The sequence below is a fragment of the Saccopteryx bilineata genome, chromosome 4, assembly GCF_036850765.1.
Source record: "Saccopteryx bilineata isolate mSacBil1 chromosome 4, mSacBil1_pri_phased_curated, whole genome shotgun sequence".
NCBI lineage: Eukaryota > Metazoa > Chordata > Mammalia > Chiroptera > Emballonuridae > Saccopteryx > Saccopteryx bilineata.
In genome coordinates, this window is record NC_089493.1 from 191,600,103 (window position 1) to 191,625,904 (window position 25,802).

At 41.3% G+C, this 25,802-nt stretch overlaps 1 protein-coding gene across 4 annotated transcripts in view; it reads left to right on the forward strand.

The window, feature by feature from the left end:
• Positions 1-25,802, forward strand: part of RANBP17 (RAN binding protein 17) — a 270,646-nt gene that overhangs the window by 169,128 nt on the left and 75,716 nt on the right. For all 4 annotated transcript variants that reach the window (XM_066273253.1, XM_066273255.1, XM_066273254.1 and 1 more), the window contains 4 exons: positions 9,835-9,908; positions 10,946-11,026; positions 20,717-20,780; positions 20,873-20,981. In XM_066273253.1, coding sequence (XP_066129350.1) covers positions 9,835-9,908; positions 10,946-11,026; positions 20,717-20,780; positions 20,873-20,981 — 328 coding nt within the window. The remainder of the gene's footprint in view (positions 1-9,834; positions 9,909-10,945; positions 11,027-20,716; positions 20,781-20,872; positions 20,982-25,802) is intronic.

Here is a 25,802-nt window from a genome sequence, read left to right on the forward strand (position 1 = left end):
CATGTGTCGCCCTGCCCGCCTGTTCATTCTGTTTCCTCCAAGTTGAAGTTCTCTAAGATATCTGCTCTATTAACTTACTCATTTCTGTCTTTTCACTGAGAGAGGAAAATGCTTCCTTGGCAACTGTGTCCACCGGTTGGGCTCTTGCATATGTTGTAGCTAATTTTCCACACAGAAGTTCACTAGGAAGAGTAGGCTGGAGGCAGCACTTGGCCTTGCGCCACACAGTGTGCTGCTCAGAGAATCCAGGTACTGGGTGGGAGGGTGTCAGTGGCCATCAGAAGGTGAGCTCTGATCCACTGCGTCTGGGTAAGTTAAAGTTGTCACCAACTAGCTAGTGGACAGACAAGTTGAAAGGTCAAAGGGCTATAGGAACAAGATCTTTGACTAAAATTTGAGACTATTAAGAAAACTAGCTGATTTGACCAAGTAGCAAAAATAATACAGATGATGTCATTGCTACCTCTCTTTATCCCCGGGGCCATTACTCCTATACTCTTTATGTCAGGTGGTTCCTCCAGAAGAACAGAGAGGTGAGTACCTCTCAGGAGAAAGGTACAGAAGTTGTTTTAATGTAGAAAATGGGACAAGTTTCAGAGAGGCAATATGGAGGCAAAAATAGAGTAATATTAATAGGAGACGTGTATGAATAAAATAACGATGTTAGAAGTGGAAACAAGGACCTGGTAAAGGTCTTAACACCCACCGTAACTATAATTTGGTGTGCTTTTATGGGATTTGGGGAGGAGAGTGTATGTGCGTAAGAATCTGATTCAGTGATGAAAGGCTCAATATGATTCACATACCTTCTGAATGACTAGAAATTAGTTCCATGTTTAAAGATCTACTTTTACCCATGAGAAGGTGACTGGTCTACTTAAATCTTGAGCCCTACTTGCCATACGTGCATAACAAGAGTACTTCATGGGAAGCAATAGTACCAACATGTTCTTTAAAATAGTCCTGTCAATATTATTTAAAATTGCTCCTTTTTTTTAAGCTATCCTTTAGTAATGGGTTTCTTGAATTATTTCACGAAGCAAGCCCACTGTAATCCATATGACCACGTCTAGGCTTTGAATGGCACAGCCCCAGGCCTCTACCCATGGCCTCCAGGATAAAATCAAAGTCCTAAGAATATCTTAAGTGACAGCCACAAAGACCCCGAGTGCTCTGGAACACTGAGGTCGCCGGTTCGAAACCCTGGGCTCGCCTGGTCAAGGCACATATGGGAGTTAATACTTCCTGCTCCTCCCCCCTTCTCTCTCTCTCCCTCCCTTTCTCTCTCTCTCTCTCACTCCCTTTTTCTCTCTCTCTCTCTTTCTCTCTCCTCTCTAAAATAAATAAAATCTTTTTTTAAAAAAGGAAAAAATTTTTGCCTGACCAGTGGTGGTGCAGTGGATAGAGTGTTGGACTGGGATGCGGAAGACCCAGGTTCAAGATACCGAGGTCACCAGCTTGAGCACAGACTCATCTGGTTTGAGCAAAGCTCACCAGCTTGGACCCAAGCTCTCTGGCTCGAGCAAGGAGTCACTTGGTCTGCTGAAGGCCTGCGGTCAAGGCACATATGAGAAAGCAATCAATGAACAACTAAGGTGTCGCAACAAAGAATTGATGCTTCTTATCTCCCTTTCTGTCTGTCTGTCCCTATCTATCCCTCTCTCTGACTCTCTCTCTGTCTCTGTAAAAAAAAAAAAAAGAAAAAAAGAAAAGAAAAGAAAAAAGATCCTGAGCGCTGTTCTCACTGTATCTGAAGCTGGCAAGGCGTTTTGCTCTTCCCTTCTCTCTGACACCAGGTGGCAGGTCCCTAAACTCTGTGCTCTTTAGGTTGTACGCCTGAGGAGCAATGCGTCCAGAGCTCCAGAGGAGACTTGGAAAGTAGTTGAGGTGAGTTGGGTTGCTGGTTGGCACGGTGGACACCAGTCTTCATGCTCGCCTCACTGCAGCCCACGTCCTTGGGACCAGAGTGGGCAGGTGCTCACGGCCGCGTGGGCAGGTGTGTTGTCTTGGTCCCTTTCTTTATGCGCATTTAGTAACCAAATGTTCACTGGTCGGCTAATCAGCAGCATTAACTGCCAAGACTGTTTAGTGTGCTTGCACTAAAGACACTAAACAGTAAGTGTGAAACACACTCAACTTTAGTGTGAGAACACCCTGCGTTTCTTGATCATACCACTCCTGAGGTGGCCAGTTCTACCGGTTATTTGTCCCTGAAAGGAGAAAGTTTTATTTGGCTACGTCGACGAGCATCTGTTATTGAATAGCATCACAAGCCGTGTTATTGAACATGTATCCCATGCGCCAGAAAGGGTATCTGCTGGACACCTCGGAGAGGTGTGGGGGATTAGCATAAATAAAATCTTTTAATTCCTGATTTCCTCTACCATCATCCTCTCACAAACTTTATCCAGCATCCACATCTTTGCTCCAAAATCTAATCATGTCATCTTACAGATTTGCTGTTGCAAAGATTATAGATGAAATGCCTGAAATGCCCCCTTCAAATCATGGTCTCCACCCGACCGAAATGAGCGCAGCCTCCCTGTTGCCTGCGCCGAGGCCGAGGCTAGCTGCTGGCTGTGTGATCTGGGGAAGATAATGTATTCACCCCGGGCTGCGCCATGGCTGTGGCCACGGAAGACCAGGCGGACAGAAGCCTGGCCGCAGACAGGGAGTGGGTTGGCAGCCAGCAGGAGCGAAGCTGTGTCAGGACAAATGTACACTGTCCTTCTTCTCTAGCTGGCTCTCAGCTGCTTGCACCACAGGGGTCCTTCTGTGGCTGTGTATCCTGCGACTAGTGACTGGTGTGCTCGACCCAGGTCCCTCTTGGCTAGCAAAGGCCTGTCGGGGGACATTAGGTTCATGCTGGTGGAGATCCTTAACCAGTGGCTCCCTGAAGGAAAGGAAGGCACACAGCCAGCTTCTGTTGAACAGGTGGTCGTTAGACCTCAGATCTGCCCGGGCGTGTGCGGGCAGGACTCTCTCCAAAATGACCGGCATTGCTGGTTTCCCCACTCTACCTGTATTCCTTTTTCTAATAAACGACTGTTGAGACACTAATCCAAAAATATCTCCGGCAGCATCTGGAGCCCTTCCTTGGCAGTCTGGATTTGGGCCCAAGTCAGGAGTGGAAACCCCACTGGGGTGCAAGCAGAAGAGGAAGCATGTTCTTAGCCATGCATCAGTGGAGGCCCCTACTGGGAGAGGGGATTATCGCAAGGCAGCAGGCAGCCCTGCGCCCCAGCCTGCTGGGCTCTGCTCTGTGCCACAGGATGTGGAGCAAAGGCGACGGCAGGCCAAGGGGCGGCCCGAGCTTCCTTAGACAATAGCTTATCCAAGCAGATTGGGAACGCCTCTTAAGAGATTTGTTAGGTACATGTCCCCTCAGCAAGATGGCCACCACAGATGGTGGGCTCAGATATTCCTGTTGAAATAAATACTTCACGTTCATTTTTATTTTATACTTCCGTAGCCATTTCTTTTTATCAGATGCCATTCTGAATAAGTCCAGCAGATTCCTAAACATTTACCACTTCCTTTCCAACATACATTATGGTTTTAAAATTAAATTCTGGTAAAAGATTTTTTTTTTACCTATAATTCTGGTTCTATATTTTGGGATGTTATTCTAAGTGATACGGGAAAGTGATTCAGCCAAGACTTAACAGGATCTATTGAGTAGTGCTGAGTTTGTATACTTAATAGGCAGCGGTGGTGTTTGTACTATTCATTGTCTTAATGTGATCATAAGTTAATTGTGATGGCCATATTTTATTCTGCTTCAAATGGTAATGAAAGAGCTCAGTATCTGAGTTCCAAACGGCTTACGTCCAAGTAATTAAACGCTCTGTCCCCTCAGCCCCCCACCCCCCGTCCCTCCCCTTGCGGACGTGGGTCTCAGGGACGGCACTGCACTGACCTCAAGTGCACTTGAAGCCTAAGACAGAAATAAGGGTTTCTTCCTCATATAAATAAGTTCACGCTCAGTGAGGAGATTCTTTTTCTAAGGAATGTTCATTCTTTCATTATAGTGGATCTTTTCTGGTGTCAGGTTTTGTTTTGCCAAAGTACAACCAGTTAAAAATCTTGATTGATAAGTCATTTCATGAGATCAAAATAATAGTTGAGAATTTACAACAATTGTCCATTTTTTTTAAATTTTGTGGCATCAGTCTTGTATTATGGGACGTGAGTTTCTGAGGATAAATGGGCTCAGGAAAATACATCGTCCGCTGGCAGCGCACAGACTTGTTGTAGATTGTCACAGCGGCGCTCCGTTCTGCGTGGGGCCCGCTCACTAAAGCTCGCCGAGAACATTTGTAGGAGGCCTCAGGGTATTAACTTACTGCAATTTTCTGAAGATTCATTATCCAGAATCTTAATTCATTATAACAACTCTTATGAAAACCTACAGAACCAGTTTTTCTATTTTATTTTTTTATTTGCACAGAATGAGCGATTCATTGTTCTTTTTAATTTGTTTCATGTGGTGCTTTTGAGTACATTTCATAGAGGGCTGTTATTGAATTTCTGTGGCTGTCATTATCTATCCATACAACCTTTCGGAACTAATATTCTGGGTTTCCCAGTTCTGTAATCTACTTCAAATTTAAGGATTGATATAATTAGTTTCTTCAAAGTTATAACCAGAATGTTAGCGACAATACTGCAAATACTCACAACCAAGGATTAGGATTGGAAAAAGAAAAGTAATTTAAAAATTGTCACAGCATATGCTTTTATTCTTTTTTTAAAAAAATATATTTTTTAAGATTTTATTTATTTTCCTCGAGAGTAGGTAGGGGCCCAAGAAGTATCAACTCATAGTTGGTTGACTTTAGTGATTCATTGATTGCTTGTCATATGTGCCTTGACCGGGCAAGCCTAGGGTTTCAAACTGGCGACCTCAGCGTTCCAGGTCAATGCTCTATCCACTGCACCACCACAGGCCAGGTGCTTTTATTCTTTATTAAATTAAATTTACAACCCAAACTTTTATTGCTATTTGTATGTTTGTTCCCTTGTCTGGTGTTCTTATCTCGTCTAGCTTCCTTTTAAAAAACCAGATATAAGATGATTTAAGCATGCACAAACAATATTTGTCATTTGGTTAGTTGAAAAGTTAGAGAAGTGTTGGGTCATTGAAGCATTATATACATATCCAAATGCTCTTTTCTGAAAATTAAAAGAAGCTCCATAGTAAAATAGAGATAAGAAAACAAACCTAACAGTTCTTTAGGAACATGCCTTCTCAAGTCTGTGATAATGGTAACTGCTTACATTTCTAACAACTTACCGTATGTCAGGAGCTAGAGAGATGGATGGCTGCTTAAAATGAGCAAATGTCCTAGTGTCTAAGGCAGTAAGTATTTAGAAGTAGAAAGAATTTGGTTTTGCATCATAAACTTTCAAAGCTTTATACCTTTAACAAAGGCCATTTCTGACCTTGGTCAGAGTGTGCTGCCCAAATGTGTGTGTAAAGATTGCAGAGTTAGTACAAATTGTAAGGTTTTGTTTTAACCTTCTTTGTTCCATGTCAAAGTCTTCAAGGTAAGCTCCTTCTTTTCTTCCTGTTATTTTTATGGAATGAATCTTTTCTCGGAAAGGCATTAGTTGAGTTTTACCACCTGCTGAAAGACAGGGTCCATGAAATGGCGGTGGAAGGGAAGCAGCAGTTGTTGGGTAACTACTAAGTACCAGGCTCTGTGTTAGGCATCATCACTTATATTTCCCAAAAAGCCCACAAAGTAGGTGTTAGTCCTGTTATGCCTGTTGTACAGATAGGAAACCAGGTTCAGGGATTGTAAGTAAACCTCGTTCGTGGTAGACTAGTGTGCAGATCCAGGCGTCTGCGGACCTGAGCAGGGCTTTGTCTGTGGCTAAATGTATCAAGGCGGTGTTGTAAGGACGTCTGGGGGTATAAAGAGAAATGGACATTTCCCTGCTCTCACGCGACACTTGCTCGAAATACTGAGGAAATGCTAGAGCACTTGCTGGAAGTAGTGGAGGAAAATGAATTTTCCAAATTCACGTGGAAAGTTAATTCTAAAACGCGGTCTATTCTGTTATATAATCTGAGGCGTGCTGTGGATGGGCTGGCGACAGTGGGCGCTCTCAGGAGCCATGGGGGGTGCTCTTCTCACTGAGACCACAGGAAGAGCTTCTTCCGGAAATGTTATTTAAGCATTCAAAGCACATCTTTCCAAATAACAAAAGTTTACCAGTGGGTACCCGGTGAGTGGAATTTGCGGGATATTATTTTTAGAGAAAAAGATTCTCTAAAGCAACCTTATATGGCTTGTTTTCCTTGTGTTAAAAAATTTTGAATGAAATGACATTGCAGTCTTAGTCCTTTTGCGTGTATCGAGTACCGGGCATGAGAGATAAAAGACAGAGCATCACCTGTGCCCACAGGGAGCTTGCAGGCTAACCGAGAAACCCAGGCATACTTATAAAGAAGGGTGGAGAGGCGCGGGCCGACAGGTGAACACGGGGTTGCACTGTGTGCATCTCTGATTCTTGAGGCACAGGACCAACGGTGTAGCGTTTGTTCAACCTCATTGTCTCCCTCAGACGGGTGGACAATCCAAATGGCCTTAGTCTCTTCTTTCTTAGATTTTTGCTTATTTTTCACTGTGATCAAACTATCAATTTTGAAACAAATGATTAGGAATCTGAACTAAGTGAATTATGACCTCTCCTTGCATTTCTGCGCCAACTTCTGTGTCCTCCTGAAAATGAGTATCACCATGTAGTTTCTTCTGGCTGTCGAAAAAGAAATTTTTTTTGGTGAAGTGATAGAAGTTGCAGCTAATGTCAAAATTTCTAAATATTGTATTAGAATTTTTTTTTTCTGTAGAAGACTTTCATTGGCTTGTTTTATGATAAACAATTTTATAGGACTTTTCTCACTGGACAGATTACTTCCCACCCCTAAATTATGTGTGTCTGTGGCATGATGAAATTCCAAATGTTCAAAGACATTTTTATATTATCTGTGTTCTCTGAATGATAAGGTGCCTTGGAAAATGTGAGACAGTCTTTTAAAAAGAAATGCAGTAATCATACATTGATTCTAAATGACCCTGTCACACGTGAAAACAAATCAGATTGTTGCTGTTAATGAGCTTTTCAATTTGCTATTCAGTAGATCAGATAAGTGGATTTAAGAGGTAATGATCCTGTTTAGTACTCAAGCCCGACTGTCAGATCCTGGTAGCAGAGAGAAATCCCCCGGGACAAAAGCGTTGACACAGCTCGGGATGGGATAATGGGAATCAAAGCTAATGGGTGATAAAAGGAACTGTGCAAGTTACAAGGATAATTGTGGATTAAAGCACTGCCATGTGTCAATGTTGACTGTTTTTTCTAGTATCTTATTGGGTCAAATCTGATGCTTTGAGAAGCTATTTTGACAGCAAAGCACAACAGACCCGCCTTGAGTGCCAGGGACACGTCAGAAAACCTCCTTCTGAGAACCATCAATAAACAAGGATAGTCTTTTAAAGGTGAAAAAGTGTTCAGTGTCTAAAATCACAGTTACTATATTTTTATCATTTGATGTGGCATGAGTAAAACCAAACTTAGATTAATCCTGAGTTTTGCCATAAAAAAAGCATTTTATAAAGTCTTGAAAATGTAAAATTTCATTTTATAAAAAAAAAAATACAGCACGGGGGTGCGGGTGGGGAGTTGGGGTGGGAGGAGAGGAGACGGACGCCCAACAGTCACATTGGAAAGTTCTGTGATGGAGGAATGGACCTGGGGGGGCACAGAAAGGGAGTGCAGCTCAGTGCCCGCTGTGATGGAGGAATGGACCTGGGGGGGCACAGAAAGGGAGTGCAGCTCAGTGCCCGCTGTGATGGAGGAATGGACCTGGGGGGGCACAGAAAGGGAGTGCAGCTCAGTGCCCGCTGTGATGGAGGAATGGACCTGGGGGGGGGCACAGAAAGGGAGTGCAGCTCAGTGCCCGCTGTGATGGAGGAATGGATGGGGGGGGCACAGAAAGGGAGTGCAGCTCAGTGCCCGCTGTGATGGAGGAATGGACCTGGGGGGGCACAGAAAGGGAGTGCAGCTCAGTGCCCGCTGTGGTGGAGGAATGGACCTGGGGGGGCACAGAAAGGGAGTGCAGCTCAGTGCCCGCTGTGATGGAGGAATGGACCTGGGGGGGTACAGAAAGGGAGTGCAGCTCAGTGCCGGGAGGGAGGGAAGGGTTCAGAGGGAGATGACTGGGAACCGGGGAAGAGGAGGAGGAAGGCAGATTCAGGCACAATGCAAGCACCTGACCCCATAGAGATCTGGAACCAGGAGAAACCTCAGTTCTCCAGCACCATGGCCTTGCGGCTTCAGGCTGAGGGAAACGCTAGTTGAGAGGTAGGTTGGAGTCAAGTTGTGAAGGGCCTTGCGAGCCATTGATCAGATCAGTATCAGAGTTGCCAAGGAACTCCCCTTTCTGCACACTGTTCCTGTGAGCCTTCGAGGTGCTGAAAGGCTTCTGCTCACTGAGGCTGGTGATGACTCACTTCCCTGGATTCTCTTTCTAGCTCCCTCCTTTCTCCAGACGTCTCACCAGCACATAGATAGCTTCAGTCTTGTAAGAGGTGGAGGCCTGTTCTCAGGAGCAGAGTCGCAGATAGAGAAGTAGAAATGCCTTTCTGTCGGGTTCGGAAGGCAGAAGAGGCAACAGGAATTTGGATCCCAATCTTCCTTTCTTCTCCTACCTCTTGACCCTCCACGTGGAGGAGCTTTCGGTCTCAGGACTCAGGTTGAAAGCCTGGAACACAAGCTTCTGGTTTGAGTAGTGTTTACAATCCGAATAAGACACGCTTGCCGTGAGCAGTGGGCCTCCCCTGGGTCACCCTGCCACTCCCGGGCCCTGGGATTTCCTTCTCCCCTTCCTGACTCACCTCGCCTTGGTGGGTCAGGCTGCTGTTTACCTGCGGAAACAAGGCAGAGAGGGAAAGCCAAGTCGCCATGCCACGGGAAACAGGCTGGCCAGGAGAAAGTGAGAAAACACAGTCACAGGGGCTCAGGTCGCAGAAGTGAAATCCCATACAGCTGGTGTCTGGCAGGGGCGGCCTGGACCCACACCAGAGCATCAGGGAGCACGGAGGTGTTAACGCACCTCGCAGCTCTGCCAGGCTACCAGGGAATGTTCCATTGGCTGCCGGCGGCGTCTTCCAATTGAAGTGGGCTATGTGTTTATCCGCTTAGCGTGGCTTGGATCGGGACTGAAACGTTGCACCCCAAACTCTGCAACCGACTCTCCCTAATTGGAAGCTAAGCGGATTCCCAGGCCCTGGTGCACTGAGCAGAGAATTCCTGAGCGTAGGACTTCCGTTTCGGTATGGAAAGTAAGACCTATCTCTGCATTGGGGGAGCTTGATTGAGAGATATTCCAGGAGAATTTCTATAAAGTCTTATAACTGCCTACCGTCATCCTGAATTATTTGCTTGTTAGCTGGAATCTGGAATGGATGGAAATTTTGTAAATGTTGGAGCCTTTTGCTGAGGCAGCTCAGCTTGTAGCCCTCATCTTTGATAAAGGGGTGATTTACCACTTTGAAAAACAGATTATGTAGTGTGCTGGGAGTAAAGGGAGTATGTGAGGGAGGGTATGTATGTATTTTAAAATAAAAGAGGTGCTTCCTGGAAGAAAAAGAGGGTAAATTTTAAATTTATAAAGATTTTAAAAAGTCCTCATTTGCTGTCCCCATCTACTCCCCCCTTCAGTGTGGAGGTAGCAGTGCATTAAATCTTACATTTGTTCCATGTGTAATCTTTTAAAATATATATTAATGAGGAAGCTTTTAACAATGAGCTGTTTTCCTGCAGATGTATGCCCGTATGTCGGAAGTCTTAGGAATAACAGATGACAACCATGTTCTCGAGACATTCATGACGAAAATGTGAGTTCCTGTGTTCCTGCTTTGTGTCTCGGATGTTTCTTTTGTTGTTGCTAGTTTAGATCTAGTAGATGTTTTTTTTTACTGTATTTAAATCACTTTGTAAATACTAATTTCCTTAATAAAAGGCTTTAAAAATTAGGTTTTAATTTTCAGAATGGTAGTTTGGTTGTTAATTGAAACTTGATTTCTCATACTTAGAGTTCACCATCCAGAGGAGTTATTGTCCAGGCCCTCCTACAGTGGCAGTGTGCAACATCAAAATATTATAGGCATCTCACAGACTTGGGCTCTTCAAGTCAATGAGGCAGCATTTTTTTAATTGAAAAGAAAATATGCAGTTTCAAAGACCAAGTGAAGAGTTTATTGCAAATTGGAATCATTGCAAGAGGGTTTGATTGCCTTAAGACAGGGTGGTCATCGACTCCAGTAGAAACCAGTGGCTGGCTGTCAGAGACATAGCCATGGAAACTGAATTATCCTGATAACATTAGCAGAATTCACTAGTTTTTAGTCTTAGATATAACTTTGCCCACTTAGCCTAACCTGGTATGCCTCCATGTGGCACTCCACTTTATCTGTGTAACTCATAAGTAGAACTGTCTTGCTTATAGAGAATAAAGCTAGATAAACCATCATGATCATAAGTAATGAGTTTTGGAACTCCAAGTTGAATGGCTCATTCCTTGGCGGTAGCTCTGAACCACTATTAGACTTCCCTTGTAACTCCTGTTGTCATTCCCAAAGGTGTTTGCTTTAGATATAAACTTAATGCTTCTCCTGTGAAACAGGAGACTTTTTAATTTGTAATACTAAATATATAGAATTATACACCATTTGGACATTAGGAGTGTAGTGTTCGTTGTACATTGATTGTATACAATTCTGAATGTGCTGTAAAAGAATAGAATAGAAAATGTCCCATTGGTATTTTGTGATTTAAGTTTCCTAACTTACATGAATGTACGTGTATTTCCATGTTCTCCCTATACAAGTGAATACCTTATTTACAATTAAAAACTTCTTTTTTTTATATTTAGTGTCACAAACCTTAAATACTGGGGAAGATGTGAGCCTGTAATTTCAAGGACTCTTCAGTTCCTAAATGACCTTTCTGTTGGATATCCTTTTCACTATATATCTGATAATTTTATAAACAGCCTAACAAGTGCTTTCTGTTGGCTGTTTTCTTGTTTATAATTTTAGCAAGTTATATTTAAATAAAAAGCCTTTTATTTATTTAAGCTTATCTGTCAACTCATGCTTTTGAAAGATTTATACTAGCTTCATACTGTACTATAAAGCATTTATTAAGAGTCACAGTGAATGTATGTGGGTGTATAGATTCCTAACTAACGTTCTGTTTATACCCATCCAGGTTAATAAATTGTTATATAAAAAACAATGCTACTACATGTTTTAGCCCATGGTTTTTCATAATTGTCTTGATGTTCTTGTTTTAAAAAAAAGCATGGAACTAATTTTAAGAAGATCTTAATGTTCTAAAAATATCATCTTATACAAACTGCATTCCTAAGAATAAATATATCTTCACTATTGTTCAATTGAAAAGAATATTATTCTCATTAATTAAAAGGCACAAAGGAAGAAATTTCTTTTAAGTTTTTTAAACACTTTTTTGATTATCAGCCTTACCAAATCAACATCTCGTTTACTCTAAAATGAGGTTTCTCAGGACACATTAAATGTTTAGTTTTCTCTGAGCGGTTTTTTAAAATCTAAAACCAGAATCATCTTTTCTAATTCGGTTCTAATGGATGATACTGTCATGTATCTACCAATGAGGGAGAAGCATGTAGTTTGTCCTTTATATGTTACCTATCATATCATAGGAGTTGTGACAAATAAATGTTGGTTTACTTAACCACCAAGATTCACCAATATGTTAATAGGGGGATAACATTCTGAAAATGGGTGGCATTGGAGGAAAATCTTAAATGTAGGTCCCCTTCAGGAATATGTTGATATTAGTTAACTTTTAAATTGTGTTTCTTGGCAAACCATAAAAGATTTCTAAAGTATTAGACACCCACTTTTGTGCTGGAATTTAATATGCAACTTTTTATTGGAAAATAATCGTCCTTGTCTGGCAAAATCCACCATGCAATATTTCTGTTAGTAGGTATAATGCAATAAAGTCAGGGAGGGCTATTTATCACTACAAATTTTGAGGATTTCAGGATTCTTTTTATTATTTTAATATATTTCTTTGATATTAAATCAGAAAAATGATAAATTACACCTGTCCAGGCTGGTTTTCCTTTTTACTGGAAAGTGATGTACAGCCCAATTCCAGTGGTCATTTTGGCTTTTCAAGATATGTATTTTTTCTTATTAGGAAAAAAAAACCGGAAGCTGTATTTTTTAAAATAATAATGCTGAAATACTCTTTATTTCTAACGTATGAAGTGGTTGATAAGTACTTCCTAGTATTGCAAACTCTGGCCTTCCCACAGTGAATTACTTTGAGAGCATGTTATCTGGAAAGAATCTATGTGATTTTATAGCACATATCTATTGTTTAGATTTACCCCGTTTTTTAGATTGGAATTGAAATCTAATATAAAATTAATTTGATTTGTATTCTTTTTAGTGTGATTTGCATAATGCCTAATTTATTTGTGTCTGATCTTAGATCCTTTTCCTGTCACCTTATGTTTTGTATCTTCTTTAACCCTAAAATCATAACCTTTTGTATATATGCTGTTTGTTTCTTTTGAGCACTTCCTGAAGTTAATAAAAATCATATTTTCAGAAAACTTACTAGATAGGTTTAAAAGCTATAACATTTTAAACTAAGGGATATGAATGGTTTTAACCCGGGTGCGTTGATTTATATTTTTTAACAATTATTTCCGGTTTGCATATTTAGAAATATATATTAGCACAATTTGATTTCAGTGCTCAGTTATTTGAATTATAAATCATTATGTCCCTTCCAGCTGATCAGTCATGAGATATCTTTGAATTCATTTACATAATGGGATATGCGAGTGGTGTCTCTCTCTCTCAGTGCATTTGCTGGTTACCTAATGCGTGTTTTGTTGTTTCCAATTGATTTCTTTATTATAACATGTTTTTAAGTCCAGATTTTAAAACAATACATTATTTCTGTGTTAAAAATAAGATGGCATTTTTTAGAAACAGAAACAGTTTTGCAGGATAAAAACCATCACTGACCCCTATCAATGTAAATGTTTACATATTAAAATTTAAAATATTAGTAATAAATGAAAAGTATGTTATTTTACTATGAAGTTTTGTTTTAATATGTCCATTGATTTGAGAGAGAGAGAAGCATCAACTCATTGTTGCACATAGTTGTTCCATTGAACTGTGCACTCATTCATTGGTTGTTTCTCGAACGTGACCTGACCAGAGATTGAACCCATGACTTGGCATGCTGGGACAGTGCTCTTCCCATTTAGCCACCCATCCAGGGCCACTCTGAACTTCCTTATGACATTATAATTCACGTTTTCAGATAGTTTTTGTTCTCTATTTTTATCTTCTTCAGAATGAATCCTACTCGTTGTTTATGGTCCTCAAAGCCAGTCTTTGAACTTTTGTGTTCTGGTATCTGACCACTTGTTTGGAAATTAAAATACAAAAGATCCTCATTTTTTTAAGGACATGCCCCCAGAAAGCCTTTGTTCACTTGCCCCAAGGCTATAGTCTCAGACTTTACCATCAGAATCACTGGAGTGCTTGTTAAAGTAGAAATTGCTACACCTTACCTCCAGAATTTAGTTTTTAGGTGCTAGATTGAGCCCTGAGAATTTGCATTTTCAGCAAGTCTCGGGTGATGCTGTTGGCTCAGGGAAGATGCTTTGAAAACCGCCTTAAGGTAAGTAGAAAGTAGAATGTCAGGTCCTAACAGCAGTCAAGTACTTTCCCCCTGGGACTTGGCTCTCGCTGGGAAAGGGCTGCCTTGACATTTTTCAGAGGTAGTCCAGGTCCCTAAATAGTGATGTGTATGAGGAGGCTGCCAGTACATGAAGTCGGATTTTACCTGGAGAGCTGTTGCATTTTACCCCAAGGGTTCTGTTCGCAAAATTTGAAGTTTTCCGAATTAAGACTATTGTAATTTTAAAACCCAGAGGCCTTTTTTAAGAGAAAGTTTGTTTTCCTATCAAATTCATTACATGGGGCATACAAAATCCATTTGGCAAATACCCCTGAGTAACTTATTAACATACTCTTTCAATTTCAAGACTAGATTTCGGGACCTCCAGGTTCCAAGTAGCTTCTTCGGACATGCGCAAAGCTGAACCGTCTGTGGCTGGGACAGCCCTCCACAGGCAGGGGCGGGGATCCGTCTCCTCTCTGCAACGCTCTCCAGCCAGAAACTGTGGTTCCCGTCTAACTGGAAAAGGGATGAGATTATTTAAATACATAGTTAGAACAAGAAAGCTGCTCAGAAAACTGGTGAACATAAGTATCAGCAATGCAAGAGATTAAAATTCCATTAAATGCTGAGAAAGAGGTGGGGAGGGGTTACAATTCATCCAAAATACTGTTTATTAATTATTATTTCAAGGTTTTTTTTCCTTTGAAAAAGAATTGCTGGTATTTCTACTGCATTTTCTTTACTCAGACGTGCAGCCCTGACATGCCTCACTTTGGCTTTCAGATAAATAAGAAGAAAGGATTTCTATTTTTTGTTAGGCCCTCTGTTGGTAGTTGCTCTTATTACATCATTCTCAAAGGTTTAAAAAAATCCCAAAATGTCTTTATCTTTTTAAAACAGACCCCATCAGAGTTCTACGTTAATTCACGAAATTATCCAAACTCAGTTTTACCGTATTGTTACTGTCTGCTTCAACAGTTCTTAGGATTACTTACTTATCCATATTATTCCAAGACCACCTACATAATTCACGGCCCCAGTACCAAATGACAATGTGGGGTGCCTTGTTCCTAAATTATTGAGAACTTGTAGACCTCAGCAGCAAAGCCCTGACCCAAGCACAGGGCCCCGTGCAAGTGTACGGCTTGCACAGCCATGAAACCGGCCCCGGTTTTGTTATGTAAAGAAACACATAATTCCTTTCGTTTGTCTGCAGGCTAACTCTCCCAGACTTTGCGATGCTCTCTCCTTAAGGGTTTTGTGAATATAATTCCTATCCACATGCATCATAGATCTATTTATCTATGAGTTTATTTCAGTGGTTTCCACTTCCGGGAGCCTGAGAGTCTGTATTCTCGTCCAAGCCCCTCGATCGCCCTGAAGATTTTCTTTTTTGAACCCAGACCTCTTCCGCTTGCTGGTTCAGTGCACTAACTAAAACTGCCTCCTTATTTCGATTTAACATTGAGTCGGAATAAAATAGGGATTCTTAAATCTAATTCCAAACTCGTCTTCATGGGTTACTTGATCTTCACTGGCCTCTTTCAATTCAGCAAATATTAATTAAGCCTTTGCTCAGGACAGGGCCAAAAAGGATCAGTGAGACCCAGGCCCTGCCTTCGCAGAACTGATCCTGATTCCAGACTTTCTTCCCTGTATTTTCACTAAGAGCTCAAAGAGTATTACATTATTAACAGAGTTGCTTTTTTTTGTTGTTGTTCATTTAACTCAACATACTAAATTTCTGAAAATCTACACATTAAACGTAATGTGGATAGGTGACATTTTGATATGATGTCTTTGAGAGGGCTCTTTTTATTCAAGGTCACGTAGCCATAGCTTGTATACAAACTGTTAGGCATACAAGTAATATGCAAACCGGATGAGGTGGGGGGCAGGGGAGAGCAAAGAGTGCAGGGCGGGAGTAAGATTGGGGTCTCTCTGTTACAGGAAATGGTAATACACAGTAGTAAGTCTGCTTTGGTGAAATTGTTAAAATGTATTTCTTTATTTCAATGAATATAACCATCTCCAGATGGTTTTGAGCAGGGGTCCCCAAACTGCAGCCCCCTGAGGCCATTTATCCAGCCCCCTCCGCACTTCCAGAAGGGGCACCTCTTTCATTGGTGGTCAGTGAGAGGAGCATAGTTCCCATTGAAATACTGGTCAGTTTGTTGATTTAAACTTACTTGTTCTTTATTTTAAATATTGTATTTGTTCCCGTTTTGTTTTTTTACTTTAAAATAAGATATGTGTAGTGTGCATAGGGATTTGTTCATAGTTGTTTTTTTTTATGGTCCGGCCCTCCAACAGTTTGAGGGACAGTGAACTAGCCCCCTGTGTAAAAAGTTTGGGACCCCTGGTTTTGAGGGTGTTAAATAAAACTGGTTTCAGCATATATCCCTCGAGCATACTTCTCTTAGTAATTCTCATGAAAAGAAATGTTGATTTGTTTTTTTGTTTTCTGTCTCTATCATCCACGGAAAAGACCTCCCACAATGTATCTGCGCTGTTTTTATACTAGAATCAAGTGTGAGAATCCTCTCTACTCGTCCCTAGCCTGTGTATTCAGACCTTCTCTCAGTTCTTTAAATTCTTGCTTCACAAGATTACCTTCGTTGAGCATTGTTTTAATCTGATCATTTCTCTTCCCAAAAGCCCAGAACTGCTTCTTGCTTCTCAGGTCAAAGTAAAGTTAATTGATTTGAACTTGAGTCCTTTAACGGTACTTGACTTATTGAGTTCCCATAACTAATTTCTGATCCACCACTCAGCCACAATTTCTACTTGATACTTATCCTTGGACCAAGGAAATTATTTTACCTTCCCCTTGACACCCTTCATGATTGTCCACTGAGTCACCATGTACTATTCTCCCCATTTGACCCGTTGTAATGCAATTTGGTCTCTTAAAATTCTTTCAGGCCCTCCTAAAGACTTCATAAAGCCATCCTGAAATGGTTAGGATCCTTAGTCACTGTGTCAACAGCAAGAACATTAACAGGTCATTTGATTTCTCTGAGGCTGTTTCTTCATCACTAGAAAGAGAATATTATTTGTCTCTTAGGATTTGATACAGATTAAGTAAAATAATAAATATATAACCATATATTTGTGTTATCTAACAAAAATAAAGCACGTGGTCCTATTCACCCTGTCGTGTAGTAGGTGCTCACAAAATGTTAAACCTTTCATTTTTGCTCCTGTCATCTTTAATTTTCTCAGTGTTCCTGAACTTATCTCTGTATCTGAGGATGAATATAACATAGCTCGGCATAGGTTAGTCCTCACTCTGACTAGGTGGTACATTATTAGAGATCGGGACTATTTCTTTCCTTCTCTAGGGTAGCAGTTTTCGACTGGTGTGCCACAGCAGGGACGCTGGTGTGCCGGGAGAATTGATAAAACATGCAGAACCTGACTGTTTAGTCAGGGGCACTGACCTCTTTTCCCTCAGATTGTCAAATTTAAAAAAAACGACAACATTCAGTGCAACAGTAGCCATCCAATATAAATGAATCAAAATTATACCTATTGGGGGGGGGGTCAGATTGAAAAAAATATATTTTTGGTGTGCCGGAGAATTTTAGTAGTTGGTTTCTGTGCGCCATGAGATAAAAAAAAAAAAAAAAAAAGGTTGAAAATCGCTGCTCTAGGTTCCAGAACTTCACAGAGGGGGCATATGAACATGTTGTTACCCCTCTTGTTGAGTGACTAAGCTTTTAACTGTGGTTCCTTGTTAGTAGTCACTAGTATCCCTGACGCTGCTTCATTTTGGATTTTTTTAGTTTACCAGGATTTATTAGCATAATCCTGTTTGTGAAATAACTGAACTAATAGTTCAGTAATTATACTTTGTATCTATCTCTATCTACAGTAATTCCTGACATGTAATTTTCTTACCCGTGAACTTCCTTTTATCATCGGGGTCTAATTCTATCTGTAAAAACTGTTTATAAGCACGTGTGGCTTTAAAATCATTGCCGAGATCAGTACCCTCATCTGTTCTCTTGGCCTTAGTATCATATACTGTATCTACTACACTGTTCCTTTGGTTCTCAAACAGGAATTCCTTCCCATTGTAATGCTTCTGTAAATAAGATGTCTTATAATTGATGGTATTTTTAAACACCTTTTCTTTCTTAGTAACACATAAAATAATATATATTTTTTTTACCGTCAGAGGCGGTGTAGGTTTGCTGAGATGTGGTAGATACTCAGTAAAGCCTTGATACTGTGAGTCGAAGTCGTACTTGGTGTTTCTGTGCCCATCAGCTACTAAATAGATGTGGTGCTCCTGTATGTAAGAAACCAGTTCATTCTCAGTTTACTTATCCTCCTCTTCAAAGGACACAGATTTTTAAAATTTTCAGCCACCATTAAGATGTACGGTTTTTTCAACTTTCTCCTGCCTTTCTCCGTTTGCCATGCTCACTGTCAGTAGGACTGTCTGCACCCTCTGCAGTGTTTCCATAACCACGTGGATACAGAAAGAAGTGTCCTGGGAATTTGGTTCAGTGAGTTAACATGAGCCGGACGCTGGCGTTCGCTCGGTCCCGGATAGGATGGAAGTTCATTAGTGATTGGGATCCCTCCTGAAAGGACAGTTCCCCTGTTCCTTCCGGGACCTAGTTCCAGCTTCAGTTATTTCTCAGGAAGCCTTGTGGTCTGTGTCGAATCACTGGCCTCTTTAAAAATCAAATGGACATGATGTAACCGAGGGAAAAGAGTGGGTCCTTTACGGTCAGACAGAGTTGTCCTTGAATCTTAGTCTTACTGTTTACATGTTCCATGTGTGACCTTTATTACATTCTCTTATGGCTCGAGAGTCCTGCTACCGTTACTGTTACTGTTAACCACCATTACCACGTGTGCTGTTAGGAGCGATTCAGAATGCCACCCACCTCAAATGCCCCCCCCACCTAAAATGGGGTGATTTATAAGAACCCTAGTCTCTTAGAGAAGAGGAAGAGGAAAGTGTAAAGATCATAAAAAGATGATTCATTTGCCTTTTAAAAAAAGCATTACAGACCAGCCTTGTTAAGGGTCTAGCTTTAAATTGAATTCCTATAAGGGAATATAAATATTCAGATGAACCCTCATCTTTTTCTTTATTGAAAAAAAAAAATGTGTTCTTAATCATTTTGTCTTCAGAATGTAATTAAAAGGCAGCGAGGCTGGCCTTGGTACAAAGTGCACAGATGCGGTTGTGCAGAAAATGTGTCTTTGGCAGATGAGAGTCTTCCTGTGAATGTTCTGTTTATTGCCACCATAAATATTCTATTGTCAAAACATGACTGGCTGTTTATTAGCAACCCTGACAGGAAGACTCCTATTAATGGCAGCATTCTTATTACCCATAGACCCTGTCACTTTTAACTTGGCAATTCTAAGAGAATTGTATTTAGTCATTACTTAAGGTATTTCTTAGTGTATTGATCCCCGCCCTGTTTAACTGAGTGGAGTTTGAGTGGCAGTCCCAGTGCTCAGTGGTTGACATGGGGAAAACCATCACATGTGCATCTTTGTCGGCAGGGGAAGGCCTGCTCCCTGGCAGCTGGACCTCTTGCCCTCAGCCTGCCGGAAGCACACAGTTCAGTGGGCCCCCACCTGGCACAGAGCAGGGAACAAAGCACATAGACGCAGCCCCTGTCCCTGGACAGCTTCCGTTCTAACATGGAGGTGACCCAAAAGTGCGTGTTTCATAGACAGCTGGAATGGTGCCTTTCGAGTCAGAGGGACTTGAATCTAAAGCGTACAAGTTGTTTCTTATGGGAAGTCTTATTTAATATATCAATATATATCAATATATATATATATATATCTGCATTTGTTGCCTCATTGGAAACATAGAAGTAACACTGCCTATCTCATGGGATTGTGAGACTCAACCTTGCATGGAGGCAATATGAAGGAAAGGGGTCCGTGTTTTCGCTGAGCCTGAACGGTGCCGGGTGAGGTCACTACAGCCTGCAAGAAGGGCGTGAGTGAGTACGCAGGGAATGGCGGAGGCCCTGGCTGTGGTTGGGCGCATGTGGCAAGAGAAAAGTAAAAGACCAGGGTGTTTACATCCTGGATTGCTGGCTGTTCTCAGAGCCCATATCAGCCCTTCTTCGATGACAGCAGTAACCAGAAATTATTTGCCTGTGATCCCATTTATAAATTCCAAGCTGAGCTGTTCAGGTGATGGCGCAGTTCACTAGAAAGAACATGGTCTTTGGAATCAACCCTCAGTTCAGATCTCAGCACTGTTGGTCCATAGCTGTGCAATCTTGGGCAAGTCACTTAATTTCTCCTGCTTGTTTTATTGGTGGGTTAGAAATGATAATGGTGTTTAACAGTGTGATTGTGAAGATCGGAGGAGTTAACAAACATAAAATGCCTTGCACCCAGTAGGTATTTGGAAACTATTAGGCCCTCTAAGCCTGTCCCTCAGTTCTTGGTGGCATGCAGTCTGCTGTGTCCTGATTATATCCGGTCTTCTTCATCTAAAACAGAATGTCCTTAGGTTGCTAACTGAGCTCATTGTTCCTTAGAATTGAACATTTTTCTCTTTCTTGATAGGGAATTATTGGTCTTTTATAATTATTTTATTATGAAATAATATTAAGTAAAAAGAAGTTCTCACATTACACCCAAAATGTAAAAAAGGTCAGTTTTAATTTTCCACTATGAAGGTTTTAATACTAAAGAAGTTTTTGTCTTAATTATAAAATTCATTCTTCCTTTCCAAAAAGAGAATATGTATAAGATAGGAGAAGTAATTGCACTGGTTAATAATAGATTATCATTCTTAATGATATGAAAGACACATCTATAGGAATGCTCTTCAGAAATAATAGTTAGTCTTTATAAATTGGTGCCATCATACTTGTGTTATTTGTGATTTATTACCTATTTATTACCATTGCATTTCCCCAGATTCCTTAACTTCTATTACCTATATCCTTCTAAAAAAACTTGTGAAGATAGATGCTGTGAAATTCATGCTAAAAAATCACACGGTAAGTCTTATTTCTTTTCATCAATGACTAGAACTTCCCAGGTAGCTCAGGGGAAGCACTGGTAACTTCGGCTGCTCTCTTGCTTTCGTTAGAGTGAACACTTCCGCTTCCTGGGCATCGGTGACAGTTACAGTCTCAGTGACTTCAGGTGCCGGACGACCTTCTACACGGCCCTCACTCGCCTTCTCATGGTAGATCTAGGTAAGGTGGAGACTTCGTGCTTACTCAAGAAGGGATTAACAATATACCTGTCTGAATAAAGCAGTGAGGACCACGTTCACCATAGTAGGACTTGCCGTCTCCATAGGTTTCTCAGCTTCCTAAGATGCGAGCGCTCACTGGTTATCATCGGAGCCTGAAGACAGATCTTTGTATCAAACGTGCTATTTTTCACTTCAAATAGTACTTGCATTAATCTGTTGCTTCTTCTAAATTTATTTCCTGAGTATCCTTCGGTACATTAATTTTACTGCAATGAATCTAGGAATAATCTTAAATACAGACAAGCTTTACACACAAAGATTTTCTTTATAATGACATTTAATCTAGAGGGGGGAAAATGAAACAATGTAGGTGTCCAGCATAGGGAATTGTAAAGTTAGGCATGTCCACTTACTTGATGGGATAATACATGGTCATTAATTTAAAAATTACAATTTGAAGACGAGACAAGACGTGAAATTTTCTTTTGTAATAGTTAAGTGGAAAAAGCCAAATGCTACACTGCGCAAATGGTATGATCATGCCTGTCGGGGCAGGGGGACAAAACGTCAAAAAAAGGCCCTCACTGAAATTCTTCAAAAATGTGAAATACTGTCTTTGGGTAGTGGACATAGGTAGCATTTCCTCATTTCTGATTCCTGGAGATTGTCTTTCATGTACTACTTTTGTAAGGGGAGAAATTAACTTGTTTTTATTTCTTTCACTGAAAGCTGAAGTTAGCCAGACATATACACAGGTAAGCAGTATCTGAGGACAGGACGCATGCGTCTCTGTGGTGACCACCTTGCTCTGGGTTCCCGTTTTTCTCCGTGTTTGAATACTGCAGGTGAAATTAATCAGTTTATAACCCATGGGAGTTCAGTCACATCCTTAGAGAATGTGATACTAATGGTACTTTTTTCTTCCTTTTTCCTGCAAAGTATTGATTGATCCATCAACTTAAATATGAATTTTTAAATACATGATCATACAAAAGGAAAGAGGATGAATACTTTTATTTTGCACAAAAGGCACTGGGCCTGGTAATGGGAAGGTGACCACGCCCCTCTCTTTTCCACACCTATATTATTTTTATGCATTTCAACAGTTTAAACGATGAGAAAGACAAACAGTCAAAAGTTGAGAGAAATGCAACTAGAATGATTAAGGAGCTGAGCAGGATTGATTTCTAAGGAAAGATTAAAAGAACCATGTATCTATAACTTGGCTAAGTGACAGGTAGGGCTAGAGGCAAAGAGAACTGTCTATAAATATTTGAAGAGTGTAAACCAGGCATGCAAAACCCAATCATCTGCTGCCGTAGGCAAGTGGGAGATCTGAGTGACAGCTTCGCATACTGCACACTGGCCTGAATGACGTCCTAGCTGCTGCCTTGAAGAGAAGAGGAGCCCAGGATTTTTGTCATTGTCCTCAGCAATCAGTAAAGGACACGACAAAGACCTTACCAGACTGGCCCTGCCCTCAGCGAGCTTGCCCTCCTGCGTTCCTGGTTGTCCAGGCACTACAGACCAGGGCTCCCTTGCCTGGACTTGTCTCCCAGGCCTTGGACACGCTCTTTGGCTGACTCCGTCAGGCAGAGGAAAGGCAGCGGGGAGCCCACGGGTGAGGAGAACTGGCCCTGCCCTCAGCGAGCTTGCCCTCCTGCGTTCCTGGTTGTCCAGGCACTACAGACCGGGGCTCCCTTGCCTGGACTTGTCTCCCAGGCCTTTGACACGCTCTTTGGCTGACTCCGTCAGGCAGAGGAAAGGCAGCGGGGAGCCCACAGGTGAGGAGAGCTGGCCGAGGGGAGTTCTAGAAATAGGTCCCCGTCATGCACATCTTCAGGACGTGAGAAGGGAAGGGGCCGAGACCCTTTCCGCTGTGGTCATCACAGACAGATGAGCCCCCGTAAGTCCATGGTGGCTTAACCTCAGGATGGCACTGTCGGCGTTCACAGCACCGCGGACTTGTCACTGCACTGATGATTGACAGACGTGATGACACCCACGTGTGCATTGCACACCACCTTATTGAAGATGGTTTTTGTTTAGTGTTGTTCCGTGTCAACTGTGGAGTAGGAGAAACCGAAGGAAAAATAGACAATTAAAATAAGTAATTGGACTTCATTAGCTTTCGCCAGATTCCTTTGAAGTATCTAACCTGTAACAATACAAAGTATAAATTTATTTTTTTTAGTTAGTATTTTTTCAAAAAGGTAAACATCTGTTACATTGCAAGCGCTTTTTAGATACCTTGTGAGAAACAGGAAAAGAGAGGCTCTGTGGAATGCCAGGTACATGATAAGCACTGTGAGTCAATCGATTGGATGTAGTTAAAATTCAAAACAATGGCACTTTTTACACTCATGGAATTTTTACATTGTTTGCAAAGAAATTCTTTCCTTATTTATCAGTTTTTGACTTTTTAAAAAATTATATATTACAAGCATCAAGCGATGGCTGTGGAACATCACTGGGTTGCTTCCCCTTGTTAGGAACCAGAATGATTCTTGTTCCCAAACTGCGTTGGGCCCCTTCAGCCTGCAGACTTTGTCCTGCTCGTGTTTCCTGGCGCCCATCTCAGTATCTCCGTGCAGCGAGTGCCCAGGAATTGTTTGTTGAAAGCACAACACACAAGAATACTGTGGCCAAGATGCCATCGTTGTGGCTCCTGGCGTCAGCTCTGCCTGCCAGCTTCTCTCTGCAAGTAGCTTTGACCATTGGCCTCTCCAAGACAGAACAAATCAAACGCCTGATTACTCTCACAAGTCATTAGCTGCACTTGGCCGCTTTTGTGCGGGATTAGTCATTTGTCGTTTTCTGTTCTAAGGCTTACTACTTTATAGACAATCATTTGTTGAGTGTTGTTGAACCAGTCTCATTAGTTTGGAGCCTTGTCTCACAAACTAGATTGACTAGCACAGTGCTGTCAGAATCCCAGTATATGTGGTTTTATAGTTTTCTATTGTGTGTTCACTGTCAGGGAGACCAGGAAAAGAGAGAATGCTTCTGCCAGAAGAAGCACAAATCCATGCAGTAGATGAAAGAAATAAAAATATTAGGTAACGAACGTCCTTCTCAAGTTAAACAAAGAACAATTTGAGGAGGAACTTTTTATAACACTGTTGTTTTTTCTTTTTTGTAAGAATCAACTAGAAAAAAACACCGAACCAACCTACAATCTACTGGATGTAATTCTTGGATTGAAATACAAAACATATTCTAATTGAATCCTATAAAAATTGAGGGTTTTGTGTCTAAGCCTTGCACATTAGAGTGATTAGAAATTACATGTCACATTAATTGATATTTACTTTGAAATGCATTTTGGTTTCCAGTCAATAATTTGTGCTTTATACGAATTTAATTAGAAGCTATGCGCCCCAGGTTGTGTTTCAGATGAAAATGGAGGTTTTTGGCAATAAACAGTAGCATGATTTTATCAAGTTGTTCCTTGTCTAAACTGGATAAAATGTTCACTTGTATAAAGAACAGAATTGAAAGCATTTCATCATCAGAATGATGATGTTTCCTGTTGGCAATGTATTTTTCTGTATTCTAAGAAATTATAAAAATAAGTGCAAAAAATTCCCCCCACAAGAGAGCTTACATGCAGAAGAAGATGGGTGACCATCCATATGTGCATGCATGTTAGCCCTTCCAAGAAGCACTTAAAGTTCCCTAGGTTATTTTTAAATTAACTTTGTCAATCTAATAAACCAAAGGAAAGATGGTATTACCCAAGCCAGTAAATGGAGAACCTCCCGGGAGCTGTTCAGTCTGAAATACTAGAATAAATAAAAACCTTCTATTTTGTTTAATTTGAATGGAGGTGAAATCAGTTGACAGATACTGGAGGGGGAAGCGTGGGAAAGAGTTCTAGCACGACTTGACTTTTTTGGGGGGAACTAAATAGTATTCATTGCACATTTAGTTTTGGAAGTGCTCAGTGCCACGGACAGCTTTTTCCTTGGACATTTTATGGTTGCCCCTTGCCTTGAACTACTCAGATGAGAAGCGTGTTGCCCGGGTCTGAGTGAGCACTGCTTTCCTCCGAGAGTCAGACTCGAGGAAGCAGTCATAGTTTAATGATCGTGGGGATGCTAACATGAAAATAGTGTTCACAGACAGTAAGATACAGTTCTCTCTGTAGGGATGAGGGTAGCAAAGCATTCCTCCATCTTCGTGACAGTTACTTGGCACCTTAACATATCCCTAGCTTTAATGTGAGAAATTTCAAATGACAAGTCCATGACTTGAATAAAAAGGGAAGAGTGTTCTAAAAATACAATTTTTATTAAATATTTTAACACACCATTTGGTTCAGCTTTTCTTTTTTTTTTTCTTATTTTCCTCCTTAAAACCATAGGTGTGTCTTATGGTCAGGTGTGTCTTATGGAGTGAAAAATAGGTAGTTACTAACAATAAAAGTAAAAATACGGAGGAAGGAGGCTTGCCTTTTCTTCAGTAATCATACCTGACATCTGTTTACAGACCTACAGCCGGCAGACCACGTGCACATACACTACCCTGTTTGATCCTCACAGCAGCCCACGTGCATATACACTACCCTGTTTGATCCTCACAGCAGACCACGTGCACATACACTACCCTGTTTGATCCTCACAGCAGCCCACGTGCATATACACTACCCTGTTTGATCCTCACAGCAGACCACGTGCACATACACTACCCTGTTTGATCCTCACAGCAGCCCACAGATGGAGGATCACCTTGCTCACGCCTTAGCAAGGCGCGGCGCAGAGATGGAGCGACTGGCCAAGGTCAGCCGTGTGCATCGCAGCCTTCTGACCGCACACTC